Consider the following 20,098-nt stretch of genomic DNA (forward strand, 5'->3'; position numbering starts at 1 on the left):
CACTGGGAGGGGCGTGGCGGGAACCTACGCCGGACGCGACAGTGAGCACTGGGAGGGGCGCGACGGGACGCGGTGGGCAGGAGCCGGTGGGTGGTTGTAGTCCATAAATGTGTTCTATGTGCTCGTCTGCCGTGTGGTGGGTCTCCCTGCTGAGTACTATTCATGATGTTACTCTCTGAAGTCCAATGTGATGACAGTTTTGATGTTCATCTGTATTGTCACAGTCGTGTTGCTACCGCATTCTTATGTTCTCCGTTCACTGTTGTATGTTTCCATTCCACCTTCAAGATCACTGGTGTGTATGCGTTGAACCCACCCTATGCTCGTCGTGGTGTGTTCCGCGCCCTTCAGTGTGATATCGTGCGTCCCCTACGGTGTCCCCGGTTCGTGTTCCCTGTCCTACGCTCCTTGCTGTGTGGCGCCCCGTGTTCGGTGTCACCGGGCGGCCGGGCTCGCCGTATGCAGATTCGACTAAGGCGTCGCTTGGGATGCGGCCCGCAGTGTGCAATGTGCATTACAGGGCTGTGTGGGGACTGACCGCATGTTCGGGAGGGTCTGCGGCCGTGGCCGACCGCATGTTGGGGAAGTTCGGCCGTGTTCGACCTAGGGGGCCTTGCGTGCTGTGCAGTGTGCTCACTGGTCGCCCCGCTGCTGCTGACACGGACCAGTGCGGTGTATGCCGGGGATGGGAGGGGTGCGAGGTATGTGTGGTGTGTGCCGGGGGACGGGGGATGGGCGAGGTATGTGCGGTGTGTGCCGGGGACGCTGTGTCCTCCCCTCCACCCGTCAGACCTCGCCGGTTCCTGAGCTGAATCACGGAGCTGCCACCAGTGCCGCGCAGCCTGGCCCCGGCCGCCGCGGCCGGCTGGTTGTCTTCCGGTGTCCCCCGAGTGTTTATCCAGCCTCGGACGCCGCACTTCCGGCCCGTCTGTGTCACAGTCTGTGCCAGAGGGCATGACTGGGAGGCCAGCGGCTGGGCGGTCACCAGTTCCGCTTTCGTGTGTTATCAGCAGTGGGTCATGCAGCCATTGGCGTCACCGTTGCCGCTGTGATCCGTCCATGCCTCTGATCTGGTCCACTCCTCCCTGGGTGCGTTGCCCCTGTTTGCCCGCCATTGTACCAACCACGTGCCGCGGCTGCAGTTGGTCGGCTCCTGACTCGGCCGCCCGTGTGTCTGTCTGTCCGTGTCGCCCGCCCCTCGGACCCTGTCCACGGACCGCCGGTTTGTTTTCATGTTTGGTGTGCCGTCGGAGACTGGCCGTCTGCCCTGCAGGCCAGCCGGGGCCGCCGAGCGCGCGTGTCGCCCCTCCCGTCTATCCTGTCCACCGTGCGGTCCAGTCTGACCCGCTGTGAGGTCTGTCTGGTACCTGACTGATTCGCTGCCTGGTATGTCTGATGCCCGTCTGCCCCACTGTCTGATCTGGTTTGTGCGCGTCTCCCTGCAGTTCCTGTGGTGCTGCGCAGCTGTGCCGAGTTTATCGAGGCGCACGGCATCGTGGACGGCATCTACCGGCTATCTGGCGTCAACTCTAACATCCAGCGGCTCAGGTGAGGGTCAGCTCCAACATCCAGCGGCTCAGGTGATTCAACCGAGCAGGGGCCGATGTCACCTCTCAGACCTGAGACTCCGCAGTCTCCGCAGCCGTCGGTTCCTGACCACACCTCCCGACTCCGACAGACCTCCTGACCGGAACTCTGGTCCTTACCACACCTCCTGGTCCTGACCAGACCCCCGGTCCAGACCAGACCTCCCAGTCCTGACCAGACGCCCGATCCTTACCACACCTCCCAGTCCTGACCAGCGCCCCGGCCGGCCGGCCGGCCGGAGCTCGCTGATGTCACCGCCGCCGGGCACGCTGTCTGACCAGAGTGCCACCCGCCGCCGCGGCGGCCCGGACCTCGGCGTGACCGGCCGTAAACAGTGCGCGGCCGGCTGAGTCAGTCCGGTCCGGGCGCCCCGCGCCGACAGCCAGGCGGACCGCCGCCGCGTCTGATGTTCTGGCCCGCTCGGCGCGGGGAACCAGCGCGCTCCGCCGCGCCCGGCTGCCGGCGGCGCCGCGGCCGTGCAGCGGCCAGTGCGTGCCGCCGAGGGAGGCGTGCCGCTCCTATCCGGCGGGGACGGGGCGGCGGCCGACCGATGTACCCGTCCCACGGGACGTACTCGCCGGACCGATGTACCCGTCCCCGCGATTCAGGACACTGCAGTCCGGCGGGCCGGCTCTGTGCGGGTGTACCCCCGTGGCCTGTGACGTGACGGTGGCCTGTGTGAAGGGTGTCTGTGTGACGCCGTCTCCGCAGCCGGCGGCCCCGTCACTGACGTGTCATGTCCTGTCGGCTGGGTCAGCTCAGATGGTTCGCGACTTCTTAACGAAACTGGTTCTACCTGGCTAGTCGACCCGCCGGTCCCGGAGGCCCTTGCTCCCCGCTGGATGGTCGTTTCGCCCCCTGACCGGGCGCACTGTGTCCGCTCCCCGTGTGACCCCGTTGTGACCCAGTGTGACCCAGTGTGACCGTCGACAGGAACACGTTTGACGAGGACCGGGTACCGGACCTGGCGGACCCGAGCGTGCGCCAGGACATCCACAGCGTGTCGTGTCTGCTCAAACAGTACCTGCGAGAGCTGCCCAACCCGCTGCTCACCTACCAGCTGTACGACAAGTTCGTGTCGGCCGTGCAGAGCGGCGACGACCAGCGCCTGCTGCGGATGCGAGACGTGGTGCAGCAGCTGCCGCCGCCCCACTACAGGTCGGTGGCGCTGGCACAGCGGGCGCCGCGGCTGCGGGCGGCGGTCAGGGATGGGACGGGTCAGGACGGGGGTGTTAACGTGTGGCCTCTGCTGGGTTAGGGATGATGTACCGGCGGCTGACTAGCGCACAGTATAGATATTTCAGCTGGTCATGGAGGGAAGTATCATTTTTGTTTCCGGTTTCCTTTGTTTGATTGTCATTTGTTTATTAAGTTTATTTTGTTTGTTTTTCATTAGCGCACGGAGTAACACAAGACGCACGCCGTACTCCGACTGCTGCGATGCACGCGGGTCCGTCAGGATGTGCTTCGGGTCCGCCCCTGGCAGCTCTGACCCGATCCGTTATAGCTGGCTGACCTGACCTGACCTGTTCCAGGACTCTGGAGTACCTGATCCGGCACCTGTCGTGGGTCCCTAACCTGACCCGACCTGACCTGTTCCAGGACCCTGGAGTACCTGATCCGGCACCTGTCGCGAGTCTCGGCTCACGGTCACAGCACGGGCATGACGCCCAAGAACCTGGCCATCGTGTGGGCGCCGAACCTGGTGCGGAGCAAGGAACTGGAGGTGGGCGGCGTGGCGGCGCTCCAGGTCAGTGGCACAGCGCGCGCGCACCGCGGCGGGGGGAGGCGGACCTCACAACACAGTGGAGGGGAGGGTCACAGCGCGCGCACCGCGGCGGGGAGGGACGGACCTTACACCACAGGAGAAGGGGTCTGGGCGGCCAGCGCGGGCTATCACAGGACGTCCGGCACATCCTGGCTATGGCGCGTTTGGTTGTGGTGACTGGGCTGGTCTGTACCAGGACCGGATCGAGACCAGCGGCGCGGTCCTCAGGTCGACCAAAATTTCACCACTACCTACCGACCGCGGGGCAGTGACATGGATGTCATATATGAAACCACTGACTAATGTATCAGTTACATGGAGAGTAGTGCCTATATGATAAAACAGCTGTCTAAATCCTAGTTACATTGCTGACATTTACCATCTGGACTGATGTCCCTCAGCACCTGTGGGCGGTGGCGTTACTCCCGCGCAGGCGGCCCGTCCTGTGTGTGTCCGGCCTGTGTGTGTCCAGGTGTCCGCTCCCTCTCTGTGTGTGTCCGTGTGTCCATGTGTGGGCCTGTGGGTCTGTGCTGCCTGTGTGCGAGTCCGTGTGTCTGTGTGTGGGTCTGTGCTGCCTGTGTGCGAGTCTGTGTGTCTGTGTGTGGGTCTGTGCTGCCTGTGTGCGAGTCCGTGTGTCTGTGTGTGGGTCTGAGCTGCCTGTGTGCGAGTCCGTGTGTCCGTGTGTGGGTCTGTGTGCGAGTCCGTGTGTCCGTGTGTGGGTCTGTGGGTCCGTGTGTCTGTGTGTGGGTCTGTGTGTCTGAGCTGCCTGTGTGTGGGTCCGTGTGTCCGTGTGTGGGTCTGTGGGTCTGAGCTGCCTGTGTGCGAGTCTGTGTATCTGTGTGTGGGCCGGCGGTGACCTCACGGCTGACATACAGCCGCCGGCCGCCAGTATTAATGACGGCAGCGCCGGGCGCGTGGCCGCCGGCCAGTGCCGTCACTCACCACCGCTCGCTGCAGAAGGCCGGCGGCCCCCGCCCCCACCGCGCGCCGGCCGGCCGGCGGGCTGCACGGCCGCCGTGCTGATATACACCGTACACACAGTGTGAAGGACGGCCCTCTCTGGCGGCGTCAGGAGGCCGGGTCCTCACTCCGAGCGGGCGGCCCCCTGGACTGTTGGTGCCGGGTGCGCTGAGCTGTCACCCGGATATGTGTGGTGGGCTATGTCCCTGCCGATGGCCGCAGACGTTGCTGGTGGAGTCTGGGTGTGAGGTCGGCGCGGATGGGAGGGTTCTAGTGGGATGCTGATGTGGCCTTCGATGACGTCCCCGTTCCGTCGACAGTGTGACGGATCACCTAGTACCACCGTGGTATGGCTGACCTCCCCGTTCCACCGGCAGGGCGTGGGCATCCAGGCGGTGGTAGTCGAGTACCTGATCCGCTACTGCGAGCTCATCTTCAGCGACAAGCTGCCGGCCTTCTGCCCGGAGCTGGCGCCGCAGACGCGCACGCCCAAACGCTCCCGGCCCAAGTCGCTGGCCATTTCCACGCCGACTAAGCTGCTCAGTCTGGAGGAGGCGCGCTCCCGGGCGCTCGGCGTCTCGGCCAAGGCCGACCAAAAGTACATCGAAGTCGGTCAGTGCGGGCACGGGAGCAGGCTTCGGCCAGGGGCTACGAAACTGCGCGTTGTGGTGCACTTGTTATGGCTATTTGTTAGTCAGGGTGATGCATTTGGAAAGATAACACTCTGAGCTGCGTGCATCCAATGAGTTACGTAGCTACAGGCTGTATGGGATTTGCCAAATTTACCCGTGTCGTGCAAGTTCGAACCTACTGCTGCCTCGCTGACCGCCCCGTGCTGTCCGCGGCAGGCGGCGGCCCGTCCCAGCTGCCCACCAAGTACCACACGGTCATCGAGCTGCCGCAGCGCAAGACGGGCTCGCTGAAGCTGGGCCGGTCGCCGCTCGGCTGGAAGTCGCTGTTCCGCGGCCGGCCGGCCAAGGCGCACCAGCGCAAGGGCTCCGAGCCGATCGACATCGGACTGACGGTGGGCCCGGGGGCGTGAGGGGGACGGGGGCGCGGCGGTCACGGGGCCGGGTGCGGTGGCCGGGGGCCGGGGAGGGAGGAGCGCTACTGGTGGCTAGTGGGTAGCGTAATGAGGGCTGACTTACAGGCCGCAGAGCCTTCTCATGGTTAGAATGAAAAAGTGGCGCTAATGCATGGATGGGACACTTTTATGGCCTATATGCTGTATACAATTACGCAACTTTTTGCTTCCACATCTTCACTTCTGCATAATAACTTTTGGTAAAAACGCCATTTTCTCGCATGGCTCTGCATTAATGGAACGTACAGACCTAATGTGACTTTATTAAGTAAGCCTTTTGCGTTTGTTCTCCATTTCTGGCCTGCATCCATCGTGGAATGTGGATAATGTCTGATGTATTTTGTGATCGGACCATCTGAACGTGCCGTGTAACTGCGCCGGTGTCTGACCCCCCCCCCCCCCCCGCTCCCTCCGCGCCGCAGGACAAGACGCTGACGAGTCCGACCTGACCCAGGGCCGGTGTCTGACCCCCCCCCCCCCTCGTGCTGCAGGACAAGACGCTGACCGAGTCCGACCTGACCCAGGGCCGGATGCGCACGCGCCGCCTCCGCTCCGTCAAATCGGCCGACTCGCTGGTCTCGCTCTGCCACGCCGAGAGCCAGCGCGGCTCCATGGTACGGCACGGTGTGGCGTGGTGCGCGAGGGCCCTGTGGCTGGGTGGGGTGGTGGTTGGGAGGGGGATGCTCTAATATGAGTCCGAATGTTAATGGGATGCGGCAGACATTTCTGAGATGCTTCTTTGTTGCAGCTTCCCGTAGGTGACTGTGGAGGGTAGCTTTGTGTTCCAGTGATGTGTTCCCACCAACTCCGCTCGCTCGACTGATCTGTTGTCCCTCCTCCGGTGCCCTCCCCTGCGCGCCCTGTGCCGCTGATTTCGCCCCGGCCACCCGGCCCACCCACTGACTGCGGTCCGCGCTGTGCCCCCAGCTGCTGGACGCCAGCCCCAGTCCGGTGACGCTGCCGGCCTCGGCGCCGGCGGCCGAGGCGGCCGCGCTCCGCTCGTGCTCCGAGTCGGACACGGCCGAGGCCGCCGAGCCGGCGGTGCGCGCGCACGCCCGCTCCGTGTCGCACGACTCGTACTTCAACAGCCTGCTGGAGCTGAAGCTGCCCTTCTGCGACGCCGAGGAGCGGCTGGAGGAAGAGGAGGAGGAGCTGCACACCCAGTACTGCTTCGACGACAGCGACATGCGCGTCTTCAGCGAGGACGAGACGATGCGCGCCTCGGACTCTGCCGGCTGGCGCGGCCGGATCCGGCAGCTGACCTCCCCGCCGAGGGTGCGGCGCGCCGCCCGCTCAGAGGATGGCGGCGTGAAGCGCGCCGCCTCCGGCTCCTTCCGCGACAAGGTGCTGTCGGCGCTGAGCCCGGGCGCGCGCCGGCGCGCCGAGGAGGCCGCCGCAGAGGCGGGCGGCTCGCCGCGCGTCAAGGTGCGCAAGAAGGCCTCGGTCGAGACGCTGACCTGCTCCGAGTCGACCAGCGTGGACGTCTCCTCGCTGCGCACGGACGGCTCGGTGGGCGGCGCGCTGTCCGAGGGCGGCACGCCGCCGGCCGCCCCCGCCGCCGCCCCCGCCGGCCGGCAGGTGGTGGCCGAGGTGCACGTGTCGCCCGAGCCCAGCACGTGCCAGGACATCATCCTGCTGAGCCCCATCAGCGAGTGCACGGCCTCCAGCGCCGAGCAGTACGTGCGCCAGTCGGTCAGCTCGCCGGCCGACGACGTCACCGAGCGCGACGTGTCTGAGATCGCCGACTCTGACGGCGCACTCACGCCGGCCGCCGACGCCAACCGGCTCTCGACGCTGGTGCCCGAGGCGCTCGAGCTGCTGGACCGCCGGCTCAACTCTGAGAGCTTCCGCCGGGCGGTGGCCGACGCGGCCGCCGGCGGCGCCGACGGCGACGACACCTACGAGAACATCTCGCCGGTGGGGCCGGCCGACGAGCGCACGCCGCACGCCGAACACGCCGATGACTGCTACGAGCCCGTGTCGTTCGGCGCGCCGGGCGGCGACGGCGCCGGCACCGCCGTCTATGAGAACGCGGCGTTCGCCAGCGCGGCGGAGGTGTGGCAGCCGCGCTCGGCGCCGGCGCCGGCCGCGGACGGCGACGGCGGCGAGCTGGTGTACGAGAACGTGTCGCCACCGGCGCCGGACGCCGTGCACCAGCAGGTGCGCGTGTTCCGCGACTCGCTGCAGCAGGTGAACGCCCTGGTGGGCGGTGGCGCCGGGGCCGAGGCCGCCGAGCGGCCGGCCGCCCCGGCGCGCCGCTCGTTCGTCGAGCCTGGCGACTCGGCGGCCGCCGGCGGCTGCTCGCCGACCCGCTCGTGCCCGACGTTCTCTGACGGCTCGCCGAGTCCGACGGACGTGCGCTACAGTCAGCTGAGCTCAGCGGCCAGCTCGCCGGACCGGCTGCCCGGCTCCGCCGACCTCACCACGGCGGCCACCTGCTCCGACACGCTGGACGAGCGGCCGCTGCCGTCCGAGGCCGAGCGCTGCCCGCCGCCCGACGGCCGACAGTCGCCGGCGAGCGACGGCGCCGACGACCAGCCGCGGCTCGGAGCTGCGGGGCTGGAAAGTGATCTGACCGCGTCCGGGGCGGCCGGGGGTTCCAAGGAGGGCGGTTTGACCTCGTCTGGTGCTGCTGCTGAGGCCGGTCCGACTCTGTCCGGAGCAGCTGCGGACGACGGTCTGATCTCGGGATTACATGCGGAGGACGGTCCGACGCCGGCCGGAGCACCTGCGGAGATCGGTCTGACCGTGTCCGGAGCAGCTGCGAAGGACGGTCAGACTCCGGCCGGAGCCGCCCCGCCGGAGCTGCAGGGAAGGTTGGAGGACAGTGTGGCGGAGGAGCTGGTGTCGCCTGTGACGGGAGAGCCGCTGTCTGAGGACACGACCGTGGACTACCTGCTGGAGGAGCTGGGCTCGGAGCTGACGGCCGAGGCCTGTGCTGATCTGATGGTGGCCGTTGCTGGCCGGGAGTGTTCTGTCGGCGGGACTGGCGCAGCCCCGCCGCCGGCCGGGACAGAGGGCGTGCCGCCGCCCGAGAGTCGAGTCTCAGGAGAAGAATCTGACGGAGGCGGTCCGGGAAGCGACCAGGAGTCGCCGGACGCTCCGACCCCTGACCGGGAATCTGCGCCACTGGATCTGACCGGTCACCGAGTGAGTCTCGGGCCGGAGGAGGTGTCCGCACTCGCAGATCTGCTGCACGGCGACTGTGCGGCGCCGCCGGAGGACCTGCTGTCGCCCAGCCCGCTGCCTCCGCCGCCGGCCGACGAGAACGGAGCGGAGGGCAGTGACGCCAGCGGGACGGAGTCTTCGGAGTCGCCGGCGGGCGGCGCCACTCCCCCGCGGCCGGCCGGCGACAGCGGACTGGGCTCGCCAGAGGGGGGACTGGTGGGCGCGGCGCGAGCCAGCCCCAGCCCCAGCCCGAGTCCGAGCCCGAGCGGCAGCGGCAGTCCCAGTCCGCCGGCCGCTGTGTGTCCGGCGCCGGTCCAGTCTGCGGCGGTCGCTGAGCCGGACTCTGAGGAGCGGGCGCCGCCGCCGGCTGCCGGTGACGCTGCCGGCGGCCGGGGGTGCCGCGGCGTGGTGCTGACCGCCGAGGAGGCGGCCGTGGCGCGGCCGCGGCCAGAGCCGGCCGGCCGGGACGTCTCGTCGCCCGTCTCGGTGCCGGGCCGGGAGGCGGAGCGGCGGCCGGCCGGCGCGCGCGCCGCCGCCAGCTGGCCCAGCCCCGGGGACGGCGGCGGCGGCCAGCGGGCCGGCGAGCCGGCGCCCGCCTGGCTGCGCTCCGACCTGCGCCGGCTCAGCGACCGGCGCGCCAGCGTGCGCCAGCTGCTCTCCAAGTTCGAGCTGAAGGAGGAGGGCGACGGTGCCGAGGAGGGCGACGAGTTGGTCGGGCCGGCCGGGGAGGCGCCCGCCACCGGCGTCCAGCCGGACCGCGAGCCCGTCTCGCGGAAGACGTCGCTGCCGGAGCGGCCGCGCTACCTGTTCTCGCCGAAGCCGTTCCAGCGTCAGCTGTCTGACCAGACGGCGGCGCGCGCCCGGCCGGAGGGCAGTCGCGTCAGCCCGCTGGTGTCGCCCGCCTCCGGCGCCGCGCTGCGCATCACTGAGAACCCGCTGCACGCGGCCACCGAGCGGTTGGCGCGCTCGGCGGCCGAGCCGGCCCGGCCGCTGGACGGGCTGCGCGGGGGCTCCGTGCCGACCCACCAGCCGCGCGTCGGCTGCCTGCCGAGCCGGCCGGGCGACGCGGAGCCGGCCCCGGCTAGCGCCGCCACACCGGCCGCCCCGGCTGCCGTTCATCACTCGGCCCCTGCTGCAGCCCACCGCCTCGCGGCCGCTCCCGCCTCCTCCACGGCCCCCGCCCCCGCCCCAGCTCCGGCTCCGGCTCCGGCTCCGGCTCCGGCTCCCGTTCACCCGGCTGCTGTGTCCCCCGTGACCGAACCGGCGGCGCCTGTGGCCGAGCCCGGCGCCGCGCTGGCGGAGGACGCCGGCCGGCCGGCCGAGCCGTCGGCGGCGACTCTGGACGCCACGGCACGGGAGAGGATCGAGCGCTACAAGCAGGAGCGACGCAGCGCCCTCCGCCAAAAGTTCAACACGGAGAGCTTCAAGCGCGAGAAGACGGAGGTGATGCAGGAGCTGCGCCGGCCGGCCGGCGTCGATCCGCAGTCGCCGTCGCCGACCCGGCGCCAGCGCGAGCTGCTGCGCCGCAGTGACAGCGAGGTGGGCGCCGCGGCCGAGCGGCGCGCCCTGCGGCCGGCCGTGGTGTCGGCGCCGCCGGCCGCCGCGCCCTTCCGGCGCACGGCCAGTCTGCGCAGCCCCGGCCAGGAGGCGGCCGCCGCCCCCGCTCCCGCCGCCGCCCCCGCCCCGGCTCCGGAGGCTGCCGTGTCGCCCTCGGCCAGCGTCAACGACCGGCTGGCGGCGGCGCGGGAAAAGGTCTCCCGGTTTCGCAGCCAGGAGGGTTCGGCCGCGCGGGGCCGGCCGGCGGCGCCCGTCCGCGACCCCACAGAGGACGTCAACGTGCGCCAGCAGGTGGCCGGCTGGAGCCGCGCCGCCCCCGCCGCCGCCCCCGCCCCCGCCGCCGCCGCCCCCGCCCGGCCGGCGGCGGCGCGTGGCCAGCTGCCGGACCCGGGCAAAATCCGTCACATGGCCGCCAAGTTCGAGGGCGCGGCCGAGGGCGCCGGTCAGGGCGGCGTCGTCTGGTCCGTGTAGGCGGCCAACCCATTCCAGAGTGTGTGCCGGTATCTGACTGTTGGGACGTTGTTGTTGGCCCGCGCCCGGCCGCCGGCCGCCGGCCGCTGGAGCCATGTCATTTTGTATGTATTCGGTGTCGTACGCATGCCGCTCGCCAGTTCATCACCTGTGTTGTTCACCCTACTTTATACACCTGTTCATAATTTTTGCGCCAGGTCTGTCCATGTGACAATATGGATTTGCTCATCTCGTGTTTTGGATTCGTTGCTCGTGTACTGTGCGGACGGAGCTTCGCTCTGACCTGACCTGATTGTGGATGTTGCCAAAGAAAGCGTGACGTGGAGAACAGAAATGGTATGTCGACCTGTCAGGTACTGTGCCACTCGAAATGATTTTGTATATAAGCTTGCTGCTTTTATTTATGTAAGAAAGTGACTGAACAATGCTTACATAAAAGAATGTAGTTACTGAGGACACGTTTTTTGATGGCTTGGTTGGAACGAACTAGAAAGAACTAAATTAAGCTGGAAGTTCAGTGAGCGAACGACAGAACGACAGGCCTCGTGCGCAGATCAGTTTATTTTACAGTTAACGAGAGTATCTACGTAGCAGACACTGTCATGTCATAAACTGGTCTACATCTGTCTGTAGATATGCACCGAGAAGCGCCCAGGCAATTTGGCGCGGCGACCCCACCACTCTACACCCCACCACTGTATGTCAAAGAACTATCTGTTTCAATTTTGGATCAGCCGGACGTTGCTCCAGTTCGAAACTGACCTAGCTGTCATTTTGAGACGTCCGTGACGTATCTCCACCAGGGGGTCGGGGGGGGGAGGCCCTGCGGTGCCCCCGCGCCGGCGGAGGATCGCGCCGTCCTCCGTCCATAGGTGGCGCTGCCGGTCGGCGCCTGCAGGTAGGCTGTGCCGCACGGCTCCGGTGCAGGAGTTCGTCGGTGTCCAGCGGCGGACAGTCTTTTCATCCACAAAAGAAACCAAATATACCATTCGAAAGCTGACGATGAGCTGATTCCAAAAATGTATTTTTAATCGAAATCGTTCGATGGACTTTTTCAAAAATTGCGTTTTCTAAAAACATACCTAATGATTTTTTATTCAACGAGCTGTCCAGGACAGTCTTGAAATCATAGACATGTTTTTTTCGTTTTCCAGTGAAAGCTGAATACCAAAGGAACAATATGCAGCAATAAAACATTCTCAAATATTAACCCGCGCCCCGTAGGGGGGGGGGGGCGAAACGCCCCCCACCCCCCTGTCCTTTTCCGTCGATATCTCCTAAACGGCTGGAGATATCGCCACCAAACTTTCAGGACCCCTCCGGGCATCAATTTCACACATTGTGATCAAAAAAAGTTTTCCAGAGGCTATGATAGGTTGGCCACAAATGACGTCAGAATGACGTCATGTTCTGCCATTTTCGACCGAAAAAAGACCTTCGCGAGAAGAGCTGTCAGGCCTACAGCTTTGAAGATACAGAAAAATTATCAGAGATAAAAGGTGTAGAATTAACAGGGCTACAAAACTGCTATCTCGGATTTTTGAATTTTCTTAGTTTTGACCCCAAAAAAAATCCCAAAAGTTTTTTGAGTTTCGAAAAAACCGGAATAGATGTGATAGTACCTACCCTCTTCTATCTACATACCAACTTTCAGAGATCGATATCTCGTTTTTTTGGCCAAGTTATAGCGAAAAACTGCTCAAAAATGATTACGTCAAATTTTCAAACTCATTTTTTGGCAATTCTAGACCACGTAGGGCAAAACAAAGACCACCATTGGACTCCCCGTGACGAGCTGCATCGAATCGATACCCATTTTATGCAAAAATATCAACTTTGAAATTTGACCTAATATGACCTGACCTTGACCTGACCTTTACCAAAACGTGACCTAAGCTAGCCCCAAAGGCTGCCTGACCCACATAATCGCATTTGTCATGTAAAATGGACCATAAAACGTATCACACGACACTTTCATATTGTGTTCCCCCAGTGACCTGACCTCTGTGACCTAACCTGGTGTCAGTGACCTCAGATAGCGAAGTATGTGTTTGACGAACAATGTACTATCGATGGTTTTCAATAACTTACCAATTTACTCGTTTTCAAAACACATTTCTTGAAATGCCTGTGAACGGTGAAAATCCGACCTTTGACCTGACCTGTGACGTCATCGGTTTGACCTAGGTCAATGAAATTTTGTCACAAGGTAGTTCCCGGGTGAGGCTATCGAACACCGTTTGAATTTTGAAAATCGGCCGGTAAATTTCCGAGATCTTAGGGGGGGCCGAAACGGCCCCCCCCCCCCCCCTACGGGTGGTAGGGTCCGCCGGTAGCCCTACGGGGCGCGGGTTAATATGCGCCTCTCACAGCCGGCAGATGGACAACTGAGCGTCACGATGGATCAAGCTCGGTCACACAGAAGCGTGAAATGACCCTTATCGACTCGCAGACCCGGCGCTAGGCTCGTCTGACCGGCCACCGACGAAACGTTCGAGTCTCATCCTGCTAAACAAGTGTCATATTTGTTTGTTTAACCAATTAACCATCCATATCGCTATCAAAGCCATTCAGGATACCTACCTGTGAAGACAGTTCATTGTTCTGCTAGATTTACAACATGCTTTAATTTACATTTTTTATGCAGGTTTTGCTCCGTAACGCTGCGCTCAATGCCCGCGCAGGGAAAGTTAGCGGGGTTTCACTGTCAGAGGCCGTACCAGTGACAGCTGTTCGGCCCTGCGACCGGTCAGAAGCTTGCCCCGCCCTACCGGGCGCTACCCCCACTCCAGCCCAGCTGAGGCCGGTACAAGCTCTGGCAGCTCAGCGCGGTCAGCTTTCCTGATGCCTAGCTGATTTGAGCAAAGTAGACATAAACAAATGCAAATTCATACATAATGTGAACATGACAGAGCAATGAATCTTCCTCTCAGGTATCCTGAACAACTTAGGTAGCCGTAGGGGAGACCCGGGAGGCATTGGGCCCCCGGGAGGTATGGGCCATCGCAGTTTTGAGGAAGTGCTGCGTATTTTTACACATTTGACTGCGTAAACTGGTAGCAGCCGTTCCGTTATGCAGCCCACATGATTTCCAAAATCTTCCTCAGTCTTCCTTGGCAATGAGCGGTGATAAAGCGTGTTTTCCCTCTTCGAGTAAAATACGGTACATACAAGAAATTGGTGATATATTTGAACCAGGCTCGTTTTATGATGTCAGACCATCGCTAACATAAAGTTTAAAGCACCCAAATTAAGACTGGATAGACATTTTGAAGCTTTCTTGCAAGATTATGAGCTGAGATGCTACGCACATTCTGGCGTCCTAACCGGGAGGTTCGGGCCACCCACCCCCGTTGATCCTAAATCAATAAAATAGTGCTTTCATTGAATGCCCTCTTCAATAAGTCTTATTTTTGTCGTGCGTGGTTGTAAATTTAACTACAAGTTATGTTCAAACTGAAAAAATATTACCTATTTGTCTTATGTCATGGAACCTGATAGAATTTACCCACCTAAATATGTGGCCAAGTGCATAGGCGGCGGAACGGGGAGGGCACCGGGGCACCGCCGCCGTACCCCCTTTGATTTTGGCATTGTAACCCGCGCCCCACTGGGGTCTGCGTATAACACGCCCTACTGGGGGGGGGGGGGCTCTCCATAGCCCCCCCCCCCTCCTAACTCCGAAACTACTGGGCCGATCGTCAAAATTCAAACGGCGTCTGATAGCCCCGGAAAAACTGTCGAACGAAACTTAATTTCATTGACCTCGAGGTCACTGATGACGTCACAGGTCAGGTCAAAGTAAGAATTATTAGCATTTTGGCTTGTTCACATTTTGGGCTCTGGCCGCCGTCTTACAAGTCAGATCAGGCTCATTTTTGGTTTCCACACTCGTGAACAGATGCTCTAGATACCTTGAGGGTACTAAACTTGCACTTTGATTTTCAGGTCAGGGTCAGGTCATCACAGGTCACGGAAATATTATAGCATGCGTCGGTCACGTGACACATGTTTTATGGTCCATTTAGGCCATAGATTTCGAATTTGATGTCTTCTGTGTCATTCGAGGTCATTTTGAGTCGAATTTAGCTTAGGTCAGGTCACTTTCAGGTCAAAAAAGGTCAAATTTTGAAGTTAAAATTTTTCAACAAAAAAGTGTCTATAGGATGCAGTTTGAGCTCAGGAACACGATGGTGCTATTTATATTGGTGTACGATGTCAAATACGTACTGAAAAATTGATTTGAAAAATTAATAATTGAGAATTTTTGCAACAATGCGTATAACTTGGCCATTTTTGAAGATATTTAGCTAAAACTTGCTAGAGTTAGTCATAAGCATTCGTTCTGTCACATGTATTCTGTTTTTTTTTTCGAAAAATAAAAAACTTTTTGAAAAAATATAAAAATATAAATTTTAAATATTATTACAGGCATCGGTAGGATTGTGATTGCAGGATTGCAAAATCCTGATTGCATTCCTTTTTGGTGGATTGCACCTGGATTTGAAATCCATTCAAAAAAACAGGATTTGATTGCGGATTGGATTGCATCATACTTCCAATTTTTGCAATCCAATCCGGATTGCGTGTTTTGGTGTTTGATAAGTGATTTGAAATGGTTTGTTGCGATTGAAAATTATGAGATCGGCTTCATCGGCTGAATGTACTTTGCTATCAAGGGCTTTACATCGAAACTTGAAATAATTTAAACGCTTTTAATTTAAACGATCAAAATAATATACGCTGATGAACTAAATAGGAAGGGCAAGATAACGTATTTGAGGGCGAGTTTTAAAAATATGAAACACTGGTTGGGTAGAGGTTTAAATGTGAGGGTGTTTGAGGCAAAAAATATTTCCCATAAAATACCTGTGCCTTAGATAGGAATTACTCGCAAGACTAGGTACTAGAAATGGGTGATTTGGGGATGGAGGCACGGCCCTATGCCCCCCTCCCTCCCCCAGATCCACTAGTGCACATAATAATACAACAGGATTGCAAAAAAGGATTGCGGATTTGATCACAATCCAAGTGAAAAAAGGGGATTGCGGGTAGGAATGCAATCCGCTTCGGCACTAGGAATGTGGATTGGGAATGCAATCCTTTCAAAAAGGATTTTACCGATGCCTGTATTATTATATCACATTTTCGAAATTGTTCAAAATTTTGACAATCCGAGATGGAAGTTTGATAGCGCAGTCAATTCTGAGTCCTTTCATGCAAAGAAATTGGATCTAGCTTAAAAATTGAGCTCTTGGGAGCGATTGCCGTGGTTCAATGTTTTGCGTCGAAATCGGCCAAACATGACGTCACTCTGACGTCATTTCCGGCCGACCTATGGTAGCTACGAAGTTCAAATTTTGACACACGGTGTCAAATTGATGCAGCCGAAGGTACTGAACGTTTGGCGTCGATACGTCAAGTGGTTTGGAAGTTATTGCAGAAAAACGGGAGGGGGCTATGAATAGCCCCCCCCCCCCCCAGTGGGGCGCGGGTTAACATTAGCCCTATGGTTATTGCATGGAAAGAATGGGACCAAAAGTCGGCAGTGCCCCTCCCCCTTAATTGGAGGTGTTCCGCCGCTTCTGGCCAAGTGACCTCCATGAAGTAAGCTGTTGGCTGCTTGTGCGGTTCCTGGGCTCTAAGAGAGCTCAAGGTAGATCCCAGTTACGAGTATTGTGCTTAAATGTCGAGAACAGAATATGAGACATGACACTGGCCCATACCTCCCGGGCCATGGCCCATACCTCCCAGTGTATATAGTGGATCGAAAAAGCGCATGATTTATTGAAAGCTACCTATCTCGAGGCAAAATAATTGATCCCAGATGCCTAATATCAGGCACATTTTTGTTCGAATTCACATATTCACATATTGTTCGAAATTGATGAACAGAAAGATACTCCAAACGACGCGTCGCTACGCGCCGCGGTTTTATATTCGCACGCAAAAAACGCGACGCGGTGGTAACATATGCCCCCCCCCCCACTGGGGCGAAGGTTAACGCAATTTGTGAAAAAGCCTTAGGGGGTTGAACCAACCCCTTTTCCGGGCGAAGGGTAAACAGTTAAACTTGTTACAACTAAAGCTGCCTAAATATGTAAGCCAAAATATTAATGACAACAGTTTCTACATTGTCTATGAAAACACCTATCCGTATGTGAAAAGTGGATAGAAAAAGGAAGAGTGTCTGCTTTCCGGGCAGTGCTCCTACTCCTCAGGCAATTTACATTCTGACCGGGTAAGCGTAATGCCCCATTCAATATTCAGTGACCTGCAAATTCACGATAAATAGTAGGCCTAGGTATTGATACGATAGTTGATTAGTGAATGCATGGAAGATGACCATAGATAACGACAGTGACGCATGAATAACACCTTGTTACTCTTCACAGTATATAGGGCCTTGCTCTTAACCTGCGCCCTGGTGGTGGGGCTATTTTTTTTTGCTCCGCCCCCTCCAGACTTTTCGATATAACTATCTCCAGAAACGCTGCGCCGATCGTCACCAAACTTTCAGTACCCTCTCGGCATCAATGTTACACATTGTGACAAAAAAAAACAGGCTATATGATAGGTTGTCCGCAAATGACGTTAGAGTGACATCAAGTTCTGTCGTTTTCGACCCGAAAAAGGTTTCGTGGGAAGAGCTGTCAGGCTTTGAAGATACAGAAAAATGTGCGAAAAATAAAAGATGTAGAATTACCAGGGCTAATAAAATGCTATCTAGAATTTTTGAAATTTTAGGATTTTGACCCCCAAAAGTAAAAAATTGAATAAAATAGCAGAAAAAGCAAAAAAAAAATGATTTATGAAAAACAGGAATAACTAAATGTGATAGCCCCTACCGACTTCTATTCACATGCCAAATTGTAGATCGATGCCTCTTTTTTTGGCCAAGTTATAGCGTATTCAAAATTGATGACGTTAAAATTTCAAACTCAGTTTTCAGTCAATCTAGACTACGTAGCGCAAAACAAAGACTACCATTAGACTCCTCACCGTGACGAGCTGCATCGAATCAATACCCATTTAATGCAAAAATATCAGGTTTGAAGTTTGAGCTTCGTGACCTGACATTGACCTGACCTCCACCAGGAAGTGACCTAAATCGTTCATGATGGTCTTATAGTTATACCTAACCAGCATCATTGAGTTGGAAATGAAAAATTGGCCATGAAACGTACATTACACAGCCCTAGTAAAATTGGATTAATGTGCTGACCCTTGGTGACCTGCCTGACCTGTGACCTGACCTGGTATTATCAGTGACCTCTAATAACAACATATGTACCTACTAGGCAACTGACGCCTTAACGCTGGTTTTCGATAAAATGCGTTTTACTCGATGTTATAGCGCATTCCCTAGAAGACCCGTGAACGACAAAACATCTTTGACCTGACATCTGACGTCATCGGTGACCTCGAGGTCAATGAAATTGGATTTCTTTCAACAAATTTGACAGGGTTTTCGAACACCGTTTGAATTTTGTGGATCCCTCCAGTAGTTTCGGAGATACGGGGGGAGGGGCAAAAATAGCCCCCCTCCACCAGGTCGTGTTATAAACAGACCCCACCCACCAGGGCGCAGGTTAATACCTTAATATGACACATACCTACGTACACGTAAATAGCTTAGAAATATGACATTGACACATATGTAGGTGCCTAAATGACACGCAAATGTAACATTGACACATACATGACACATGCGCATTGTGCATTGCCGTGATGGCAGCAACTCAGGTACCGATTGTATACCTTCTAGGTCAGCGGGCGTCACATTAAGTCATCTTAACTCAGCTGGCGTCACATTTAGTTACTTTAACACAGCGGTCGTAACATTTAGTCACGGTAACTCAACGGGTGTCACATTTAATCACTCCAACTCCGCGGGCGTCACATTCGGCCGTTCCAACTCAGCGGGCGTCTCTTTGGGCCGCTCCTCAGTGGCCGTTCCGTCCGGCAGTTCCAACTCAGCGGGCGCCCCATTCAGCTGTTCCAACTCAGCGGGCGCCCCATTCAGCTGTTCCAACTCAGCGGGCGCCCCATTCAGCAGTTCCAACTCAGTGGGCGCCCCATTCAGCTGTTCCAACTCAGCGGGCGCCCCATTCAGCTGTTCCAGCTCGGCGGGTGCTCCGTCCAGCCGCTGCAGCTCAGCGGGCGCCCCGGACCGCTCAGCGGCGCGCCCCGGCGGCGCCCCGGACCGCCGGGGGCGCCGGCGCCGGCGCGTGCCCGGCGCCCGGCAGCGCAGCACGCAGCGCAGCATGCTGACAAAGTGCGAGTTGAGCGCGCAGTAGAGGATGAAGTTGCAGGAGTAGTTGACGGCCATGAGGAGGGAGGCGGCCAGTTTGAGCCGGTGGTACTGGGCGCTGCGCAGCCGGCTCGGGTCGCCGGCGTAGAGCAGCGTCAGGCTCGACTGCCGGCTGGCCAGGTGGGTGGGAAACTCGCCCACCAGGAACAGCACGATGATGCCGACCAGCGTGGCCGTCAGCCGGCTGTGCTCCTGAGGGCCGCGAAACAGGTCGTCATTGGCGGAACAGCGCACCTGCCCCCTCCTTACAGACAGAGCGTGAACTGCTCTGCGCTCCTGAGGGGCGGAACGGCGGACCTTAGAACTTAGACAAAACTTATACTGCACTGTGCTCCTGTGGGATTGAAACAAGCCGACATCGACTTAACAATGAGCCCCAGACAGAACTTCTATTTGTGTCATTTACTTCACTCGGCATTTGAGCTTTGAGTGCAAATACACGCCTGACGCCACATAGGGGAGAGTGGGGCAATGGCGGACGGTGGGTAATGCCGGCCACCCATCTCTAGTGAGTACTTTGTCCATCACTAATCAGCTGATGTTGTTTACATTTCAGTTGAGCGCCATTCTAGCACGTGGTGCAAGTTTGTCACGGTAGCTCCATTATTTTCATTTTTATAGCGTTAAATGTGTTTTTCGTATCTGATTTTTAATTTTTGTTGCATCTATTTGCTGACTGTGAAATGTGTTAACGCATTTTCAGAAGTGCTGCTTTGCAATGACCTTCAATTAAGCCTTTCTTAGGCGACTGCTGGATGTGAGGCGTTTGCGGCGCAATGCCTTTGACTGCTGCCTGCTTTCTTAAAATAAAGCTGACCTCGGGGTAATACCGGACACGTGTCCGGAATGACTCCACGTGGTTTTGTTTGCGACTTCTGTCGTTAAAGCTCAACGTTTCGGGTTGCTGTGTTTACGGCTGTGTTAGTTTGCTTGCTGTGTTTACGGTTGTGTTAGTTTGCTGCTCTGTTGGCGCTGCGCTGTTGTGTTGCAGCGAGTGCAGTGTTGTGTTGCAGTGCAGTGTACTGTTAACTGCTGAATACAGTTGTCGTTTCTTAATTCTCACTTAAATTTCCATCGAAAGAACGGTTTAAGGATGAATACCAGTGACGATATTTCGACTTTTGTGCTATTGCACTTAGTGGCCGGCATTACCCCTCGCTTTTTTGCACCTCCATTTTTCACCACATTT

At 58.4% G+C, this 20,098-nt stretch overlaps 1 protein-coding gene across 1 annotated transcript in view; it reads left to right on the plus strand.

Annotated features, from left to right (window-relative positions):
• The window catches only part of LOC122387601 (rho GTPase-activating protein 32-like), a 133,677-nt gene extending 123,082 nt beyond the window's left edge, over nucleotides 1–10,595 (plus strand). The window contains exons 9-19 of the mRNA XM_043377941.1: nucleotides 1,446–1,548; nucleotides 2,521–2,745; nucleotides 3,190–3,337; nucleotides 4,693–4,927; nucleotides 5,164–5,339; nucleotides 5,891–6,013; nucleotides 6,327–8,936; nucleotides 9,141–9,647; nucleotides 9,975–10,106; nucleotides 10,263–10,415; nucleotides 10,503–10,595. Coding sequence (XP_043233876.1) covers nucleotides 1,446–1,548; nucleotides 2,521–2,745; nucleotides 3,190–3,337; nucleotides 4,693–4,927; nucleotides 5,164–5,339; nucleotides 5,891–6,013; nucleotides 6,327–8,936; nucleotides 9,141–9,647; nucleotides 9,975–10,106; nucleotides 10,263–10,415; nucleotides 10,503–10,595 — 4,505 coding nt within the window. The remainder of the gene's footprint in view (nucleotides 1–1,445; nucleotides 1,549–2,520; nucleotides 2,746–3,189; nucleotides 3,338–4,692; nucleotides 4,928–5,163; nucleotides 5,340–5,890; nucleotides 6,014–6,326; nucleotides 8,937–9,140; nucleotides 9,648–9,974; nucleotides 10,107–10,262; nucleotides 10,416–10,502) is intronic.
• Nucleotides 10,596–20,098: the final 9,503 nt, after the last annotated feature.

The sequence above is a fragment of the Amphibalanus amphitrite genome, unplaced genomic scaffold (assembly GCF_019059575.1).
Source record: "Amphibalanus amphitrite isolate SeventyFive unplaced genomic scaffold, NRLGWU_Aamphi_draft 000291F_arrow, whole genome shotgun sequence".
NCBI lineage: Eukaryota > Metazoa > Arthropoda > Thecostraca > Balanomorpha > Balanidae > Amphibalanus > Amphibalanus amphitrite.